Here is an 18,129-nt window from a genome sequence, read left to right on the forward strand (position 1 = left end):
TCTTGCTCTTTGTGAAATGTGTTGGGTACGTCAATGAGAAGTTTTGTCTGGAGTGCTTGGGCTTCTTATCCTAGATTTTCTTGTTTGTGCCTTGACTAGTTTGTAAGGCAGAAAAAAAGTGTGGTGTTTTGGAATGCGAGTAGCCGGCTGAAGATGACCTTCACCAAGACTCCGATTTTAAGTTAGGCTCTTAAGAATCTCAGCTGCGAAAACTTCAGAGCCTGGTCTGACCACTCTCACAGGTGCAACATTTGACAGTAGGGCAATGACTAGGAGAATACTGGTGTAACGTGCAAAAGAACAAAGCTATTCTTTTGGTGGTTAATACTTCAGATTCTAAGGATTATTCTCAGAAAATCCTCTTCTTGAATTCTGCAAGATGATGAAGAATTGGCTTTTCAATTAACCAGCCACCTCTAGGCCTGGCTAGGCACACATAACTGCTCAGCAGGATACCCTCACAGGTGATAGTGTGCTTTACAAATACACTTGTTTTAATAGACAAGGGAACCCAAATGTGTACAAGAGACTATGGGTACAAGTATTTATAAAAAAACAAGGGGTCCCATACTGCATAATATCACTAAACATAAGTAATAGAGGAAAAATGTATTCTATGTCAGAAAATCCAAATGGATATATACATGTGTTTATTCAATCATACAATGCACACCAAAAAAGTAATAAAAGTGAGGAGCAACAAGAAAAACAAGAAATAAAACTTCTAAAGCTCAGACATTTTCTAGTGACTGTAGAAATAATAAACAGGTTATGTCACATTTCAGTTTGAAGTACCAATGCTACCATAATTAAAAAACAACAACATTTGCCGTAGTCATTGTATGATTTGTCGACGATGTTTCGATCCCACTTTACAATATGGGGATCATCATCAGGACTTAAATAAATATGCCGGATAAGAAAATAAATGCCTATTCACAAGCACAAATTGGGGTACTGCAATTCCTAAAAGGGGGGGCATCAATCCTTGTCCCAGCAGTGCATGATATCTGCTGGTAAAATAAGGTGTCCAAACGGATAAAAGTTGGATATTGAGAGAGCAACAAGACTGGGGCTGCAGATCGTGAGTAACGTGTTTCGGCAGCTATCGCTGGTACGTGAGGCAAACACCAAGTATGCATCATCCTGTTGGTCAGAGTGTGGAAGAAGGTGCCCAGGTTTCATACAGCCTTCAGTTACAGGATCACAGCTTCTGAAAGGCACCCATATGCGTTTCCAAGCAGCCTCGCACAAATACACATAACAAAACATACTGACCTCAAAAAGTGCAATATTCCTTCAGGGAGATATAAGCAATATTAACACCTATTGTACACAGAGTGCACAGGGTCTGGCTCTACTATTTATTTGTCTATCAAATTTGTTTATTGAGTAATTAATGTGGATGACACAAAGCAACAGGAAACCACACCTACAGGGATATGCCTGCAGTGTAATCTGATGCAATAAATCTTCCTCCCAAGTTACTTGGAGAACCTGAAACCACAGCACTAAAGTTGGCGTCTGCCAAAAATTAGTTGCTTATCTAGTTCTGGGTTTAACTCCGCCTTCTTGTACTTGCTGTTTCCCCCACAGTAATTGAAGTACCTCAGATATAAGTATGTACATTAAAGAATCAGGTGGACGGGAATACAAAACGTAAGTTTACAAAGAAGTTGCTGTTTACACACAGCCTTCAATTGTTCTGTGTATATACTGTTGCAAAATGCCCATTTGCTGGGATTTGCAAAAAATCCTACCTTATAAAGAGGCAAACTTTTGTTTTTAAATCATATCAAATGGCTGTGAATGCAGATATGGAGGTCTGCGAGGGACCACAGGTCCGCATTTGCACTTGGGGCCAGATGTAGGAGCCCTAATACTGGTCGGTAACGGCCGAATTCGGCCGTTACCGACCGGTATTTGGTGATTGAGATGTAGGGGCCATTATTTTACAGAATCGGTAAATTTCTGTAAAATACCGAATCGGTAATTTTACCGATTCAGTAAATCCATATGTAGGTGACACTCCTAAGAGTGCCACAGGTCCTTAAGAGTCGGTATTTTACCAAACAATCCTATTGTGTGGTAAAATACCGAATTCAGGTGTGCATGCACATCTGTGCATGCACATCTGTGCAATGTGACACACAGACATGCCCTTAGGGCATGTATGTGTGCCACATGTCACGCATGCCTGAACTTGGGGTGCTAGAGGGTGTCAAAGTGACACCCCCTGCACCCTTGCAGGAATCGGTATTTACCGAATCGGTAAATACCGATTCGGTATTGCCCATTGATTCCTATGGGCTTCAAGGCCCATAGTAATCAATGGGCAATACTGAATCGGTATTTACCGATTCGGTAAATACCGAATATTACTGATTTGGTAAATCAAAAATAAAATTTACCTACATCTCCCTCCTTCAAATTTACCAATTCATAAATACCGAATCGGTAAAGAGACGAGTTACAATGAAAAAAAAAACAACACATGATGCCAGCTGACTTGATAGCCACCTGCTCCCCAATATCTGCAGCTGTGAAACACAAAGTGGAAGCTGTCCTTGGATAGCTTCAACTTTGCAAATTCAGTACCACCTTTTTGAAGTGTTGGTATTTTAGCAGGTTTACGACCATATTTGTGATCACAAACCATTGATACACATCATTGCGAACCACTAGGAAGCCGGCCATTGCTAGGATTCTGAATGCGGGGCAATGTGTGCATGGCAAGTCGCAAATCCATTACTGATTCATTATGTACCTTTGGTGTTTGTGCTCTCAAAACCTGTGACTTTGTTCACCACAAAAACATCTTCTACCTCTGCCCCATTACTGGAAGAGTTAATCACACCTAACATGGGCCATCCTGAAAGGTCTTCTCAAATCTTTTAATGTTGCCATTCCATTCACCATTCTCACCCTGAACGAAGGACAGATGACGATGAATGGAAGTGAAGCGCTTTGTAAAACATACTTCTTTATGCCTCCCGTACTGGGGCTTCCTTCCAGTCTCCCTGCAGTTGGGCTAGCTGGACCGGAATTTAAATCACAGTGCTAACCTTCAGGTAACCTTCAAGTAACCTTCAGGTAACCTTCAACTAACCTGCAGGTGACCTTCAACTAACCTTCAGGTAACACTGATGGAATACATCGATCTTGGCTAGCAAGAGAGATCCACAAGGAGTGACTGGAGCTCTAGGTAGCCCTGATGTATTTGCCTGAGTTGGTATATTTTTGTTACTTGAGGGATAGCTCTGACATACCTCATTTGGTAAGGCTTCTACTGGTTTGGAAGAAAAGTTTTGAAGTAACTAAGCAATTTAAATATTTAAGGTTCTTTGGGCTATTTATAAACCACATGCCTAGGCTCAAATGGCTGGAGCATGTTGTAAAGAGCAACCGGGTGTGTAGCCAGCAAGTGAGATTAGGGACAAGAAGGAATGAAGCGAACATGAAGATAGATGCAAACCGGTACGGTCACAATCAGAATGTGGATCTGTAAATGTCTACATGTTAAAGAGAAACCCCATTTGGGTTGGGTGAGGTAGGGTGTGGTGGGGTACAATGTAGGTTTTGAGACTTTTCCTTAATTGCACCACAAAACTGAGATGTAAAGTGTGGTTGCTTCGGACCATTTCTGCACATGCTAAGGAAGCATGTTGGTGCATACATTTAATAAACAGAACTGGTGGTAGGCAATAGGTGAATGGCGCTCTCAGGTTATATCACACTTGTCAAGTAGTTATAGCAAAATCTGGCACGGTGCATTAGGTAGGGCAAAACTACCACATCCCCAGGTGTGTGCCAGCTACCAGACCACTTTCCTACATAGAAAACAAATCCTCTGCACAGGTTTTGAAATTATAAGCATGAAATAGCATCAATGTATCACAAATACGACAAGTCTTATATAAATCAAAGTCATTTATTCAGTTTCATCTGTAAGCGAAGTATGTGCTGTACTTCACTTGGTTTGTTTCTTAGCCAACACGTGTGGTTCGTCTCTGTTACATGGGATTACCCCGTGACTTCTTCAGGGCTATTGTCAGTGTCTTGAGATCTATTATTTTCGGTGATACTTTCAACCCGAAAAGGGTTTCTGTATGAGGAATACTGATCCTGGAGATGTCCTCTCCTGTGGTTTATCTTTTTCTTTTTTTTTTTTTCCTTCTTTTTTATTCTTTGGTATGGTGCGTAAGGTTGCAGAATAACAACCTGCTGCCCAATCCGGCAGGATTGTTGAAAGGGTTAGGTTCCTCAACTCCGGCGTGTACGCCGCTTGAGTCCGCATTGCTCGTGCATACATTCTAAAATAGTCTGTGCTACGACATTAGAGGTTTCCCTCCAATCACACATTTCTCACATGCCCACACATAAGGCAATGGATCTATATGTCTGGTGGTGAGGCGGGTCTAAATGCAGAGATGCTACTGATGTTGCTGGTTTAGAACTGGTCCCATGCTTTCTAGGGAACAAGTGTTTGTGAAGACCTGCCTATAGAGTTGGAGCACTATCTTCCGCCAGCATTATCAAATTCCATTAATGTAAATGATTCAAGTTCATTAGCAGAGTGTTGACCATCCCCAGCCAGCGTGGTGCTCTTTTGATAAGTGATGGAGTATTTTGAGTGTTCTAATGATTGTTCTTTCATTGCAGGGTAACCAACATCCGCCATATGATACTCCTCCACCACCATACAATAACGTCCCTTTTGATCTCTACTATGCTACTCCCAATGGTTCCCATGTATACCCTGCTTCACAAAGACCAGCGGCAAGCCAAGGGACAGTTTATCATCCGAACGTCATACAACCTGCGCAACCTGCAGCAAATTGTGACAGCCAGCATCCAAATAGAGGTATGGTTTTCAAGCAAATTGCCTGCAGCACTCACAACATAAGCCTCTAGGAAATATTGCCTCCTCCCTTGACCCTCCAACTGCTTTCTCAGACCCTCCAGCTGCCTTCCCCGACCCACCAGTCACCTTCGCCAACTCTCCAGACCCCTATCCCACCAGGGCCCTTGTCAAACATAAGGCACACTTATCCTGTTTGCTCCATGGGATACCTTCAAATAGGTGTGCTGTGCACAAACAGGGAACATGCACCCTATTACAGAGAATGTGCTGCAATCAGGACAGCCGCAAATTTGTGCTGCTCTGGGGGCAGCGCATTCAAGGGAGATCGGAGCAGCTGCTTCAAAACAGCTCAGTGTTTCACAGTGCAGGTGGCAACCTGCCTGCACCTGGAGGAGGGATTGTAGATCTCTTGAAGGCGGGTGCAGTGAGTGAGGGCACCTGTCTGCTATGTGACGTCTGGTGAGTCCATTGGACTCTTTACCCTCCTCTAGAGGGCTGCCGTTAGGGGGTGCACTGACAGTGCGCAACCTTTCTGTGGCGCAATGTCAGTGCGCCTTGTGATGACTTCTTTGTCTTTGCGCACGCATTTGTAACACAGCGCAGGTGAGAAAGCAAAGTGAGTCCCGCATGCAAATGAGTGAATGCCCTCTTGAGATACATTGGCGCTCCACTTGCGCCAGGGCTATCAGTATTACAGAAGGGGTCGCACAAGTATCTGCAGCCCCTTTTGGAAAACCAAAGTACCCTGGGGGTGCCGAAAGTGCACCCCCGGGATACTTTCTGCAATACAGCCCAAGGTAGGTAAGTCCAGGCTAAAGCAGAAACAACTCAGTCTCCAGTGAACCTAGCATCTCCCCCTCCCCAACCCTTTGCCCGTGTAGGAAACTCCTTCCAAAGGCTCAACTCCATCTTTAGGCAGACTAGGAAGCCCCCACCGACTCCCCCCCCCCTCAAATCTGGTCGGTAACTTATGGAAAATCACAACTTGATCTCCTTGGGATAGGCCGCACGTTGGACACTTGTTGACAGATTAACTGGACTTCTGTAACACTGCGGCTTTGTGTCAACCCAAGGCTTTGTAGAAATTGTGAAGGGTATTTCTACAAAACAAAGAGATTCTAGAAATAATCAGAGCGGTGTATATAGTGCAGTAAATAAATGCTAAAACTGAGTTTTAAGTAAAATAACGTTTATTAAATAGAGCCCCTCATTTCTGCCTTAATGTTCTTCTGGGAAAATGTATCGACTTGCTGGCATATACAATCATTCAGCAACCCAGCTGCTGTGTCTGAGACCCCACCCAAGTAACTATGAGATACGTCAATAAATGTTTTGTTTCATTTTATTGGATATTGTACAAGTAATAAATAGGGAGTAGGCGGGCTTCGCTTTAATGGCTGCTTGCACTATTGTGTGGCAATACAAACGATGGCGTATGGGGCTTAAAAGCTTTCACAGGTTTTTTTTGTTCTTTATTGTTTTTATGATCTGGTGTATTTTTGTACTTCCGCCTCAGTGCTCTCCCTCACAAATTCTCAAACGTTCCACATCTGTTGGGTTTTAAGTAAAATAAATGTGTTGTATTGAACTTCTTGAGTTCTTGTCTCCTATGTACTGCCTTTGGAAGCCGGAAGGAGAGGGCCAGCAGGTCAGCAAGGGTAAAAAATGCATGCACCAGAAACCAGCAAACAGGGTGGTGTTGTGGGGTTTTCCAGAAGATATCATGGCAGGAGAGAAGCAGCTGACGAGCATATCCAAATACCAAGAAGGGAGAGAGAAAAAAAAACACAAACCACAGAGAGCAGAGCACAGGAGGGAAATGAGGGTGGACCTCTTGGGTCATAAAGGTGGCTAAAGGGATGGGGAAGCTTTGTCACTATTTTTAATTTTGCATAACACATGTATTAATTTGCACCACATATACAAGTATATAAGGTGTAATGTTCACATTAAATTAGCCATTGTTTACATACACCTCCATTTAAATGATTCAAGCTAAGATGGAGATGTTTTTTAGGCTACTGTGCTCTTTCTCCCATTTCAGGAGCTAAGCTGGAGTAGTTCACACTTGTTAGAAAGTTACAAAATGTTTGGTTTCTGTGAGAATTGTTTATCTGACTGTGATGTAACATCCTTCTATGAGATATCTCTCAAAGGACATGCAGCAGAAAACTTTCATTGTGTGATGGCAGGGTAGAATGTTGACCCCCTCAATATCGAGAAATCTTCGATCCTTATTGGTCTCCTCTATCTGGGTAATTGTGGGGAGTGTTACATCTTTTTTTTTTTGTCCTCATACGCCATTAAATCTTGCCAGAGCAGCTTGATTACCTCGGCTATCCCTACTATCAGATGGGAACAGCGCGAGAGCTCTTATTTTAATGGTTTGCACTTTACACAGAACCTCTCGTACTTTGTCTGTTCTTTTCTTCTATCTGTGTGCCCCAGAACTGACCCGAGTGGTGAAGTAATGCCATGTAAAGGCATAATCATTGGACAAACATACCCATAATTCAAAGATTATCCATCCATTCTCTACATGGTATCCAAAAAGCCCTTTTCTTGTTATAATCTTTACGTATGTCAATATACAATTTCATTACATATTTTATAGAGTGAAGCCAATCTAAATTGATTCAACATTCACAAATTTCTCTACGCGCTAATAGGAATTTCTCTACGCGCTAATAGGAATTAGGGGTAATAGGAAGGGAGTGTTGCATCTTGTCAAGAATTGTATGATTCATTTGTGCATTTCTGTACTAGTTGAAGGTAGATGCCTCTTCCACTCTCAAGACTAGACAATCACCTTTGCTCCTGTTCAACGAGTTAGGCTCCTGAGAAAATCCATTCTCATTTCGTTGATTGAATCTGTTTTTGATTTGAAGCGTTTTAGAGGTTTTACTTGCTGAGCCCCTCAGCTTGACTTCCTGATTTCCACTAGCTTAACACACTAGATACTCTTCATTTCAGGGGAAACTGAATTTGCTTATGACCACTTTAAACAGTTTTTCTTTTGTATTTGCTATTTTTTATCGCTTTGAATTATACTGACAAATGCATTTATGTATATGATGAATATTGAGCTATGACTAATTTGGACACTTTGAGTTTGTAACTTTAATAATCTGCTAATAAGCCTTCATGGTTTGCAAATCTACTACTCTGTCATTGTGGGGCTACGCGCTTCACCATTGTTGATGTATCTTTGACTTGTTGGTGATAAGCCTAAATCCAGGATTAAAGGTCCATTGTTTGAGTGCAGTTTGTATTTGAGTTTGTGCTAACGATCTGCAAGGTGCAAATCTCATTCTTGCTACACGGTATCAGAGGATGGTTCCAGCTGAGGTTTAGAGAGTTAACATTTGCCTCAGAGTTAGCCAGAATCTGCCCAGCCCAGTTCGCATCCCGAAATTCCTTTGTCCAGATCAGAGAGTTGGCTTGTTCTGGCGTTCCTTAAGCAGATACGGTGTACTAGGAGTTTGAGTATTAGCACAATTATGCGTCTTTGATTATGTGTTATCAAGCATTGTGGTGTTTGTGACTTTGCGGTAGTGTTTCACAGTGCGGTGTCCATTTGGATCCACGAGGGCTCTCTATTGAAGTTGAGACTTAAAGAGAAACATACTTGCTACAACGAGTTGAAGTCTGGCTTTCAGATTTGTTGTAGTCTAAGATCCCAGGATAGATATTAAGTTATATTAATTTGTAAGGTTTCTGTTCAGGTTTGCGATGTCGGACCTTGAAGTGCTTTCAGCCACACTGCACAAAGGGACTTATTAAACGTCCATTATGGCGGTCTATTAACTGAGATTGGTGTTCGATTGAAACCTTTGGGCATAAGAGTAGACCACACTAGTTGGGTTTATTTCCCACTGGTCGAGAATTCACTTTGCATGTGTGTGATCACATCAGGAGGTCATCATTCCCAATTTTTCCCTTAGAATGATCAAGGACTTTTAACTTTCTTTAGTGGAACATACAAGAGTGACTGTTTTGTTTTTCAATAATTTGCTGGTGAATAGCTGATCACTGCTGAGTGGGAGCTTCTGTGGGACGCTTTGAGTTACATCATGAAGTTTAGTTTTGCTATTGGTCGGTTGGTGTGTGTGCCATGCTGGGATTGGTCACTACAAGCTATGCATGGTCTGTTCTGTGATGTCGTGCTGAGGTTAGATGTTAGTATTGTTGCATATTTGATTGTGATTTGCTGAGAATTGTGGTAATTTCAATTGAGGTCTATTGATTTTTGTGTTGTGCTGCATACAGAGTGAAGATGATAATTTTTCAAGAAGCTAACAGCTTTTTTTTTTAGAGATGTCAGTTTTCCTGTCCATGAGGGCAAGTGGCCCCTCTAGAGGCCACACCCACACATTACTTGACAACCAAGGTCGGTTTACACCCATGTATTTGTTTCAAAAAATGGAATAACATCAAGCGGGCGAAGGATCCCAGCAGTTTCCCTGCATGGTAGCTTTAATCTGTGGATAATTGTGAATTTGAGGCGAGCGTTGCATGAGATGAACTACCCCACCCAGACCAGCCCAATATGAGGCTTTGAATGCATAAGAACATGCCGCACATGGGTGAAAGAAGGAGAAATACAAGATCCGAATAAGGGCCTGCGGGTGGATGGAAGCAAGATTAGATGCAGAACAACAAGAATGAAGGGCTAGAAGGAATCGACGGCATGGAGGGAACCCAACACCTGTACATCCAGGTACAAGTGCGCCTGTCAGTCGGAGTCTCCCAGAGGGTGGTTTACCCTTTGTAACACCATGGTCCTTCATTAGGAGCCCTAAGTACCACTGTAATTATGACAGCCACAGTCGTCTTACAAGCATGCCTAGCAGCTTTGTTGCTCAGGAATAAGAGTTTCTATTTCTTCTAACCATGTATGAATCCCAACTCAAGATTTCCTCAAACTCTGCCTCTACTATCAAAACATCCAAGACCCTCAAAGGGGCATTCCCCCTCTGGGGTTTGAGGCTTCCTCAACTTCTACAACAGGTGCACTCACAATGGAAGTTGCTCCTGTTGGAGGTCGTGCTCCTGAATCCAAGGTAGCACCATCACTTGGTGTAGTGCAACTGTTATAACTGTGGATGGTTCTGTTTGCACCTTAGAAGGTGTAGTAGAAGCCTCCTATTTGTGCATTGTAACCTCCGCACAGGTGGCTGAAATGTTCACTCTTCCTTGAGCCTATTGTGTCTCCAACAATTTATGAGTTACCTGTTACACTGATAGCCAATATGGGTTTGGTGTGGTTCATGATTTTGGATAGTAGTGATCTTAGTCGGTTTCATGACCATAGATGGCTGCACTATCTGCAATGGAACTTATGTAATGGATGTGCTTGCTCCTGGACGGCTACCTGCTGAATTAGCACTTGTGAAATGTGTAGCACACAGGTGTGGATGTGATTTTGTGACTGCTGGCAACCTCTACACGGATGGGATGGCCAGATACTGCACTCTTAGGTCTTGCACATTGAATATGGACCATTCAATGATTCTGAAAATGGTGTTGCTGCAAGCTTTCTGTTGACTGTTGATGGTATGTGGGGAGAGACCACTAAATATGCAGGAGAAAATCCCAGAAAGTAAGGAGGGATCACAGCAGTGTGTGTGAAGGACCAGGATGAGATTATGAATTTAACAGATGGGACACCTGTTTTACAATGTCTAGATATTTTCATGGTCCAGCCCATGTAGGGAGAGACACAATGGTGCGCTTGTTTAAGATACACTGGTTCAACTGCCAGCAGTTAACTGTGGGCAGGATAATGGTGGTAACAATTAGTCAAATAGAACAATCAAGCAGTACTTTCAATCACTTGCAACTTGATTTTGTTGGGATACCTGTATCCAATAGGCTCTGTTACATCTTAGTGGTGATGTGTATCCTTTTCCGTTGGGTAAAAGTGTACCCGATTAGCAGGAATGACCGCTTAACTGTGGCCAAGAGGGAATTGATTTCTCGTTTCAGCTTTCCGGTTTCTCTGGAATCTGGAGTCTGATCATCACTTCATTCTTGAAGCGAGGTTCATGAAGATGCTGTGTGTAACCCTGCAGGTGGACCAGAGATTTCATTGTAGTCACAGGCCTGAGGCATCTGGTATCATCTAAAAGATCAATGGGATGCTAAAGTTCCATCTTGCCAAAGTGTGTGTCTAGGGGCCTATTATCAAGGCCAGGCGATAAACTTATTGACGCTTTAGCGTCTGGTTTCGGGCGTTAAGCGGCGATAACTTTATCGCTTAATCAACAAGGACACGCTAGTGCGTGTTTTGCTTACTTAGCCCCTGTTTCCAGCACGCCTAACTTCGCATCGCTAATGAGATGCAAAGTAGGCGTGGCTGTGAAACCAACTAGGGAAAATATCGCAAAGGCAGCTTTGCGATATTATCAAGGAAGGGTAACGATATTTGAAATCGCGTTACGTATGCCTTAACACAGGCATTTAACGTCTGTTAAACTCCTGACTAAGGCATACCTAACATGGGGTGTGGATTGTGTGGCTAAGACTACAGGCCCCATCCTCAAGGATATTGCCGTTTTCCATGTAACATCGCTGGAAAACCAACGATGTTCCATGGCAAACACCGCTATCACTGGAAAAATTATCACCATTGAGCTATGCGTTGTTGATACAGTGCTAGCATGGCGATAATTTCCAGCGATAGCCGGCGATATAAAATCTCATGCTGAGAGCGGCCAGCGATAATTATCGGTGGCCATTGATAATATGCCCCCACATTCCTAAAGTAGCCTTATACCCTTCCCTTGGTGCTGATGAGTCTCCAAAACACTCCTAATCAGAATACAGAACTGCCCCCACTGATTCCTATTGGGTAGAGCCTTGAGACCTCTGCTATGTTTGTGAATATTGTCGATTATCTGGTTCTCGACTACTGCACAGGACTGGCTAATATGGTGCGGCTAATATGGTGCGTTCTGAATCTCATCAGGTCAAGGCAGTGATCCCCCTTCCAAGCCAAAAACAGTTCAGTGACTTAATTCCAGGAGTGTGAGTCCTTGTGAAGAAACATGTCAGGAAAAGTTGTCTGGAGCCCTGATGGCGTTTCTTTCAGTTCATCCTTCTGACAAATTCTGCTGTGAATTGTGGTGGCCTTGTGAACAGGATTTATGCTTCTCATCCCCGAAGAGTGAAACAAGCTTGTGAAGAGGTGGTGACCACAACTACTGATTTGCAGAGTCAAACTCCAGTACACCTTGATAGATCGGACGGGGGAGGGGAAGGGAACGGGGGCGAGAAGAGTGTGCCGCCACGATTAAAGATACCACAATGAAGCTTGACTGATTTTTGACTGACTTGATCCAAGTGAACTGAATAAATAGACTAAGAACTTTGCTGAGATATATGTACCTTATTAGGGTCCAGGATCCAGTAGAAGAGTAGAGTTGTATTTTTGGAAGAAGCTGATGTAGGGTTAGGGATAACTTTTGAAGATATATATATATGCTCCCTTGTGTCTGGACAAAGCTATACCTCTCTGAAGAGCTCTATTGAGAGCGGAACACGTGTCAAGGGTTGCTTTTATTAATTTCAGGTTGGCTTGGATGGTATTTTACCAATCCAAAGCTGTAATACTGTGCCTGAAGTGGTAAAAGGCTTTACAGCTCGGCATTGATAGCACTGTGCTAATCCTATGCTTATAGACTTTGCTGTGGAAATGGTAAAAGAGTTTGTCCCTTTCTATCTTGGTGTTGATGGCACTGTGCTAACCCTACGTTTCAAGACTTTGATAGAAAAGCAGACATTTGAGGTGAGCACATTTTGGGCCTCATTAGGATGGCGGTTTTTCCGCATCCTCCGGGCCGGCGGAAGTGTCCGCCGGCCTGGAGGATGCGGAAAAACCACGGCGGAGACTCCAAAGACCCACCGCCAAATTAGGATGGCTGGTGGGTCTGGAATTCCGTCCGCCGCTTTTCTGCCGCGGTCGGCTTCCGACCGCGGCGGAAAAGCTATAACATGGCAGGCGGTGTCTATGAGACACCGTCCGCCATATTATGATGTTTGTGTAAATATGCTTTTCCACAGCGGCTTTTCCGCCATGGAAAAGCATACGGACATTCACTTTGGGGGCCCGTTGCGGGCCCCCTGGGTGAATGGGGGGTGCACATGGGGGGTACCTATGGTACCCCCCTGCATTTGCGTACACAAAGCAGCAGGCACCGTGCGGTGCCTGCCGCTTTGTGCATGTAAATGCAACACATGCATTTTTAACATTGCGGCGGGTGCAGCTTGAAGCTGCACCCGCCGCAATGTTAAAAATAGAGGATGTGACCGCCACCCTGGCGGTCACATCCTAATTGCCATGGAGGGGCCGCCGCTGCCCATGCGGACGGTCCCTCCTACTCAGGGGTGGCGGACGGACGCAAGTCCGTCCGCCATCCTAATCGGCCCCTTTGTGTGTCACTGTTGTTGAGAGTGCTCTATACTGGAGTTGCTTTCCACCTAAACTTGAGTACTACCCAGAGTTCTCAGCTTCTCTTTTTTTGCGCACACACACACACACACACACACATATACATATATATTTATATTTATATTGCCTACTGGCGGTTGCCAGTAGGTAGTTATAGTTAGGACCTAGTTTCCATAGGAAAACAGTTTTTTGATTTGGCAATATCTTTGGCGCCGTTTGACAAATCTTCACAACATTTTCAAAACTAATGGGGCGCTCCGGTCAGCTCCTGTCTTAAAAGTACCGGGTGATTCGCCAAGCGGGGGCCGAGAAAAAAGGGTGTCCCAAAATGTGTTTTCTCCATGTTCATTTCCATAGGACACTTTAGAACAGGCTATAGCTCAAACTGCTGAACAGAATTACACCACATTTGGCAAAAATGTAGCTCTTTGCTCAGAAAGTGATCTTTTCTTTTAAATGGTGTAAATCCGCTCAGTAGTTCTTGAGAAATTCAAAACATAAAAAATATTGATATCTGGTGACCGCAGTGGATCCGCAAACCCTCCAGAGCACAAGCTTCTTGTAAAACCGAGTCACAAGAAAAAATGGAAGAAAATGGTTTTAATAAAAAGAAAAGGGGGGCAGGGTAGAAACACCCTAACCCCCTAGTCCTGGTCAGGGCATCCCACAGGGGACCCCATGGCCCAAAAAAGCATTAAAAAAAAATAATTCGGCAGGATTCACGTACAGTATGCGAATCTAGCTGAAAAAATAAAATAAAAACGAAATGCGATGTCCCGTGCTTTGTTTTAAAAAGCCCCAGGGTGGGCCAGGTCCCGAGGGCAATGTTATTAATATTTGCGGGCACCGCAGCCCCAGGGACTGCCACCTCCCTGGGGCATTTTAAAATTTTGGGTGGTGGGCTCGCGGGCCCCCCCAAGTCCTGGGACCGGCAACTCCCCGGGGCTTCGATGTTTAAACGGGGGGGGGAGTCACGCCCCCCCCCCACCCCCAGAGCCCCTGGGACCACCACCTCCCTGGGGCATACAGAAATTAGAATATGGGGGTCCGTTGCAGACCCCCTGGGACAACCACCTCCCTTGAGCTATGTAAATGTTGGGAGGGGGGCTGTGCAGCCCCCTCCTGGAGCCCTAGATAGCCCTGGGGACCGCCATCACCCAGGGCCGGCTCCAGCAATGTCCCGGGGTGCGTACCCCATCGACATTAGAGTTTGCTGTAACAGGGTGGGAGCACTGCTCCCTCCCTGCCATAGCAAACACTGCTTTGCTTCATGGAAGCGAGAGCAGGAAATGTGCTCTCTCTTCCACAAAGCAAAGCAGAATTGCTTTTGGGCAAAGGGAGCTGCATGTCAGCGGCTCCCTTTGCCCAAAAGCAATGCCAGCTCTCAAAGGAAGCGGGGAGCCAGCAGGGACCGCAGGGACATTGGGGCGGTCCCCAGCGTGGGGGCCGGCCCCGGGGTCGAAATCGGCCTCAGGATGGGGACCGCGCAGGCCCTTCCCGTATTTAATTTTTTAATCAAAAGTGGCAACCCCTGGGGGATGGGGTCCCCAGGGCCCAGAAAATATTGATATAAGGAGGGCCACACAGCCCCCCTTATAATAGGGGAAAAAAAGCTGCCATCTTGCTGGAGGCCCCACCCCCTCCCTGCAGCACACTGCAAACGCACCTCCTGGCACGTTGTGGGTTGGGGGATTAAGTCCCCTAGAACCTTAAAGGCCCTTAGGGGCCAACTAGTGCATCAGGTATCTCCAGCAAGTCCCACACAATGGGATTGCTGAGAGGTGGTCCGAGGCCATGTCCCTCCCTACACCCTACTACGCACACTTCTCATCTGAAAAGGTATGGGGAGGAACCAGCTTCTCCTTTTAGACCTCTCTCTGAGATGATGGGTGTGCGTAGTAGGGTGTGGGGTGGGACTGGCCTCTTCTTTCAGATCTCTCTACTGCGTACACTCTTCATCTGAGAGGGAACGATCTGAAAGGAGAGTCCAGTCCCTCCCCACAAAATAATGTTGCACATAGGATATATATTCTCCAGTTATTCTACCATCCATGCACTCAAAAAATAATTAATTTACTTTAAAAAACTTTAGACATTCACTGAAAAAAACAAAGGTTAAAGTAACATTATAGTCAGGTGTGTTAAAAAGATCTGTTTTTGTTTTAAAAGAAAAAATGTCACTGAAAAAAGCAAAGGGTAAAGGAATGTTATAGTGAGGTGAATTTAACAGTGACATCATTAATGTTTTGAACTAAAAGAAACACAAATTCACCAGTTTTCACGGATTTTTTACACATAAAAACAGACAGAAAACCATGTGTTTTCAGTCTGCATTTATTTTTAAAAGTGGATAAATACAGAAATGTTGCTCCTTTTAAGTGACTCTCCATGCTGTCTTTGATGAATATAGGTCAGCAGCTGAGCATATAGACAGCACGGGAAATGACAGGATGAAATGTATTTAAATAACAGCACGGGAAATAGACAGGATGAAATGTATTTAAATAACGGCATATGTCAACATACATATATGATATAATGCTAGTATTTACCAGTGGATGTATTGTTATGTAATATTTGACAGCTTAAATAGCTAAAACACAACAGACATCAAAGTATGAGTGCGCATCTATCAGTTAAATAAATATGGAAATGTACAGTTTTTCAACTACATTTAAATGCAAAACACAAAATAAATATGGATAAATACAGATAAAATGGCCCAAAAATAAATATGGATAAATACAGACGGAAATGTAAAAAAAAAAATACCATAAAACCGGGAGCCCTAGTTATAATTAGCAGCACTAACTATAACTTGCCCCCCCGCAATGTACTGCTTATGTCCTCATATATAAAATCACTCACAACATGTTCTATGACATCATGTAAACGTTTTGAGATCACTACTGCACATAAGCCCTGGCTCACCACTCCTCCCCGTGTACCTGGAAACGGCCTGGTTTCCATCTCAGACCTAATAGCCCTCGCTGCGGTACTGTATTGGCTACGATTAAACCGCAACCAGTCTTTTCTGAGATCAGTGCTTGAAGTGTTTCCCCTGCATGGAAAATCTATCATAACCCCTGGGTAAGTTATGTAAAAAGCGATCTCCAAAACCTTGGTTTTGAGAATCTTTGGAATGAGTCAGCTAACATGGACAGCACCACCATCCAGGCCTGGACTGGCCGTTGCAGGCACCGGGCAATCCCCCGGTCGGCCGCATGGGTGGGGGCTGGTCTTGGGCCCCAGGGGGCCGGTTTTGTTACAGGGCCGTTTTTTGCAGCATAGCTGCAAAAACGGCCCTGTAACAAAATCGGCTGAAAACCGGCCCTGGCAAAGAGTGCGGCCGCACCCCCAGGGTAGAGGGGGGGCCGGCTGAGCACTTTGCCAGGGCCGATTTCGGGTCCCAGTCCGGCCCTGCCACCATCTGCATGGTAAAGAAAGCATTTCTGCACACCAAACGTAAGACAGGCATAGGAAAAGCACGCTCTTCTGTTCTATCCTGCAACTATTTGCACACCCTGGGCATGGAGCAGTATCTGATTGATATTAGCCCTGATGCACGCCGCAGCCTATATCTAAAATTCCGTACGTTGTTTAATTATCTCAAGGCCGCACCATCTCCAAACACTGCGAATGCACAGTGGGTGGTAGTAAGTCCATAATACACTTTATGCTATTTGCACCAAAACCAAGCACTTTCGCACAAAGTGGTTCATCCCACTATTTGAACTGTTTTTAATTACACCTTGCGCAGATGCACTAGTATTTTGTGCCGGATTCGATCTGCCAACTATCTATAAGCCCATGTTGAGCTACAATATGGGAGCATTGCTTATTGTAAGAACATCATAGAGATTTCCTCATCGTGGCAATCAAGGAACTGATACCATAATAGATGCTGTTTAAGGTATTCAGGTCCTGCCACCTGAAGAGCCTTAAAAGCCAAACATAAGGCCTTAAATTCAGCTCTCTTCTTCACCGGTAACCAGTGAAGGTGTTTAAGGCCATGGAACACAGACTGGAACTTAGGGATATTCAACAACATCCTGGCAGTGGAGTTTTGAACCTGTTGCAGTTTGAGGAGGTGTTGTTTCTGTAAAGCCAAATAAAGGGCATTACCGTAGTCCAGTCTCGCCAAAGTTGTTATCAGTGTTTTAACTGCAGCTGGCGGAATATAAGGTTTCACCTTCTGAATTAGTTTTAGAGTTAGATGCACCTGAGAGGCGACCTTATTGGTTTGAGATTGAAACGTCAGGCCATCGTCAAAAATGACTCCTAGATTTTAGGCCTTTTTTACTGGTTTGGGAAGAGTTCCCATTGTATGAGGCCACCATTTCTCAGACCACATAGAGGAGTCAGAGCCCAGGAGAAGCACCTCAGTTTTGCTTCCATTCAGCCTTAGGCAGTTCGTACTCATCCAATGATCCACGCAGGCCATACATCGCCTGAAACAGGCCGCTGTTTCATCTGGATTCCCAGAGATAGAGACTACGATCTGGGTATCATCAGCGTAGGACACTAGTGAGAAGCCGAACTGCCTGATGACATCCTCTAAGGGGGTAACGTACAGATGAACAGCGTAGGGCTCAGAGATGAGCCCTGCAGGACCCCACAATGAAGTGAGAATTGCATTGAATATGAGTCGTCGATCTGAACAAACTGTTGCCTACTGTTAAGGTAGGATTTAAACAAACTTAAAGCTAGGCCTGAGATTCCAAGCTTCTGTAGCCTTAGAATAAGTATGTCGTGGTTCACGGTGTCCGAGAGATCTAAAAGGATCAAGGCGGCCCGTGCACCGGAATCCAGT

At 44.4% G+C, this 18,129-nt stretch overlaps 1 protein-coding gene across 1 annotated transcript in view; it reads left to right on the forward strand.

Moving 5' to 3' along the window:
* The window catches only part of TMPRSS13 (transmembrane serine protease 13), a 222,355-nt gene that overhangs the window by 95,806 nt on the left and 108,420 nt on the right, over positions 1-18,129 (forward strand). Inside the window, exon 2 of the mRNA XM_078682266.1 lies at positions 4,663-4,864. Coding sequence (XP_078538392.1) covers positions 4,663-4,864 — 202 coding nt within the window. The remainder of the gene's footprint in view (positions 1-4,662; positions 4,865-18,129) is intronic.

The sequence above is a fragment of the Lissotriton helveticus genome, chromosome 3_1, assembly GCF_964261635.1.
Source record: "Lissotriton helveticus chromosome 3_1, aLisHel1.1, whole genome shotgun sequence".
In the NCBI taxonomy this organism is placed as follows: Eukaryota; Metazoa; Chordata; class Amphibia; order Caudata; family Salamandridae; genus Lissotriton; species Lissotriton helveticus.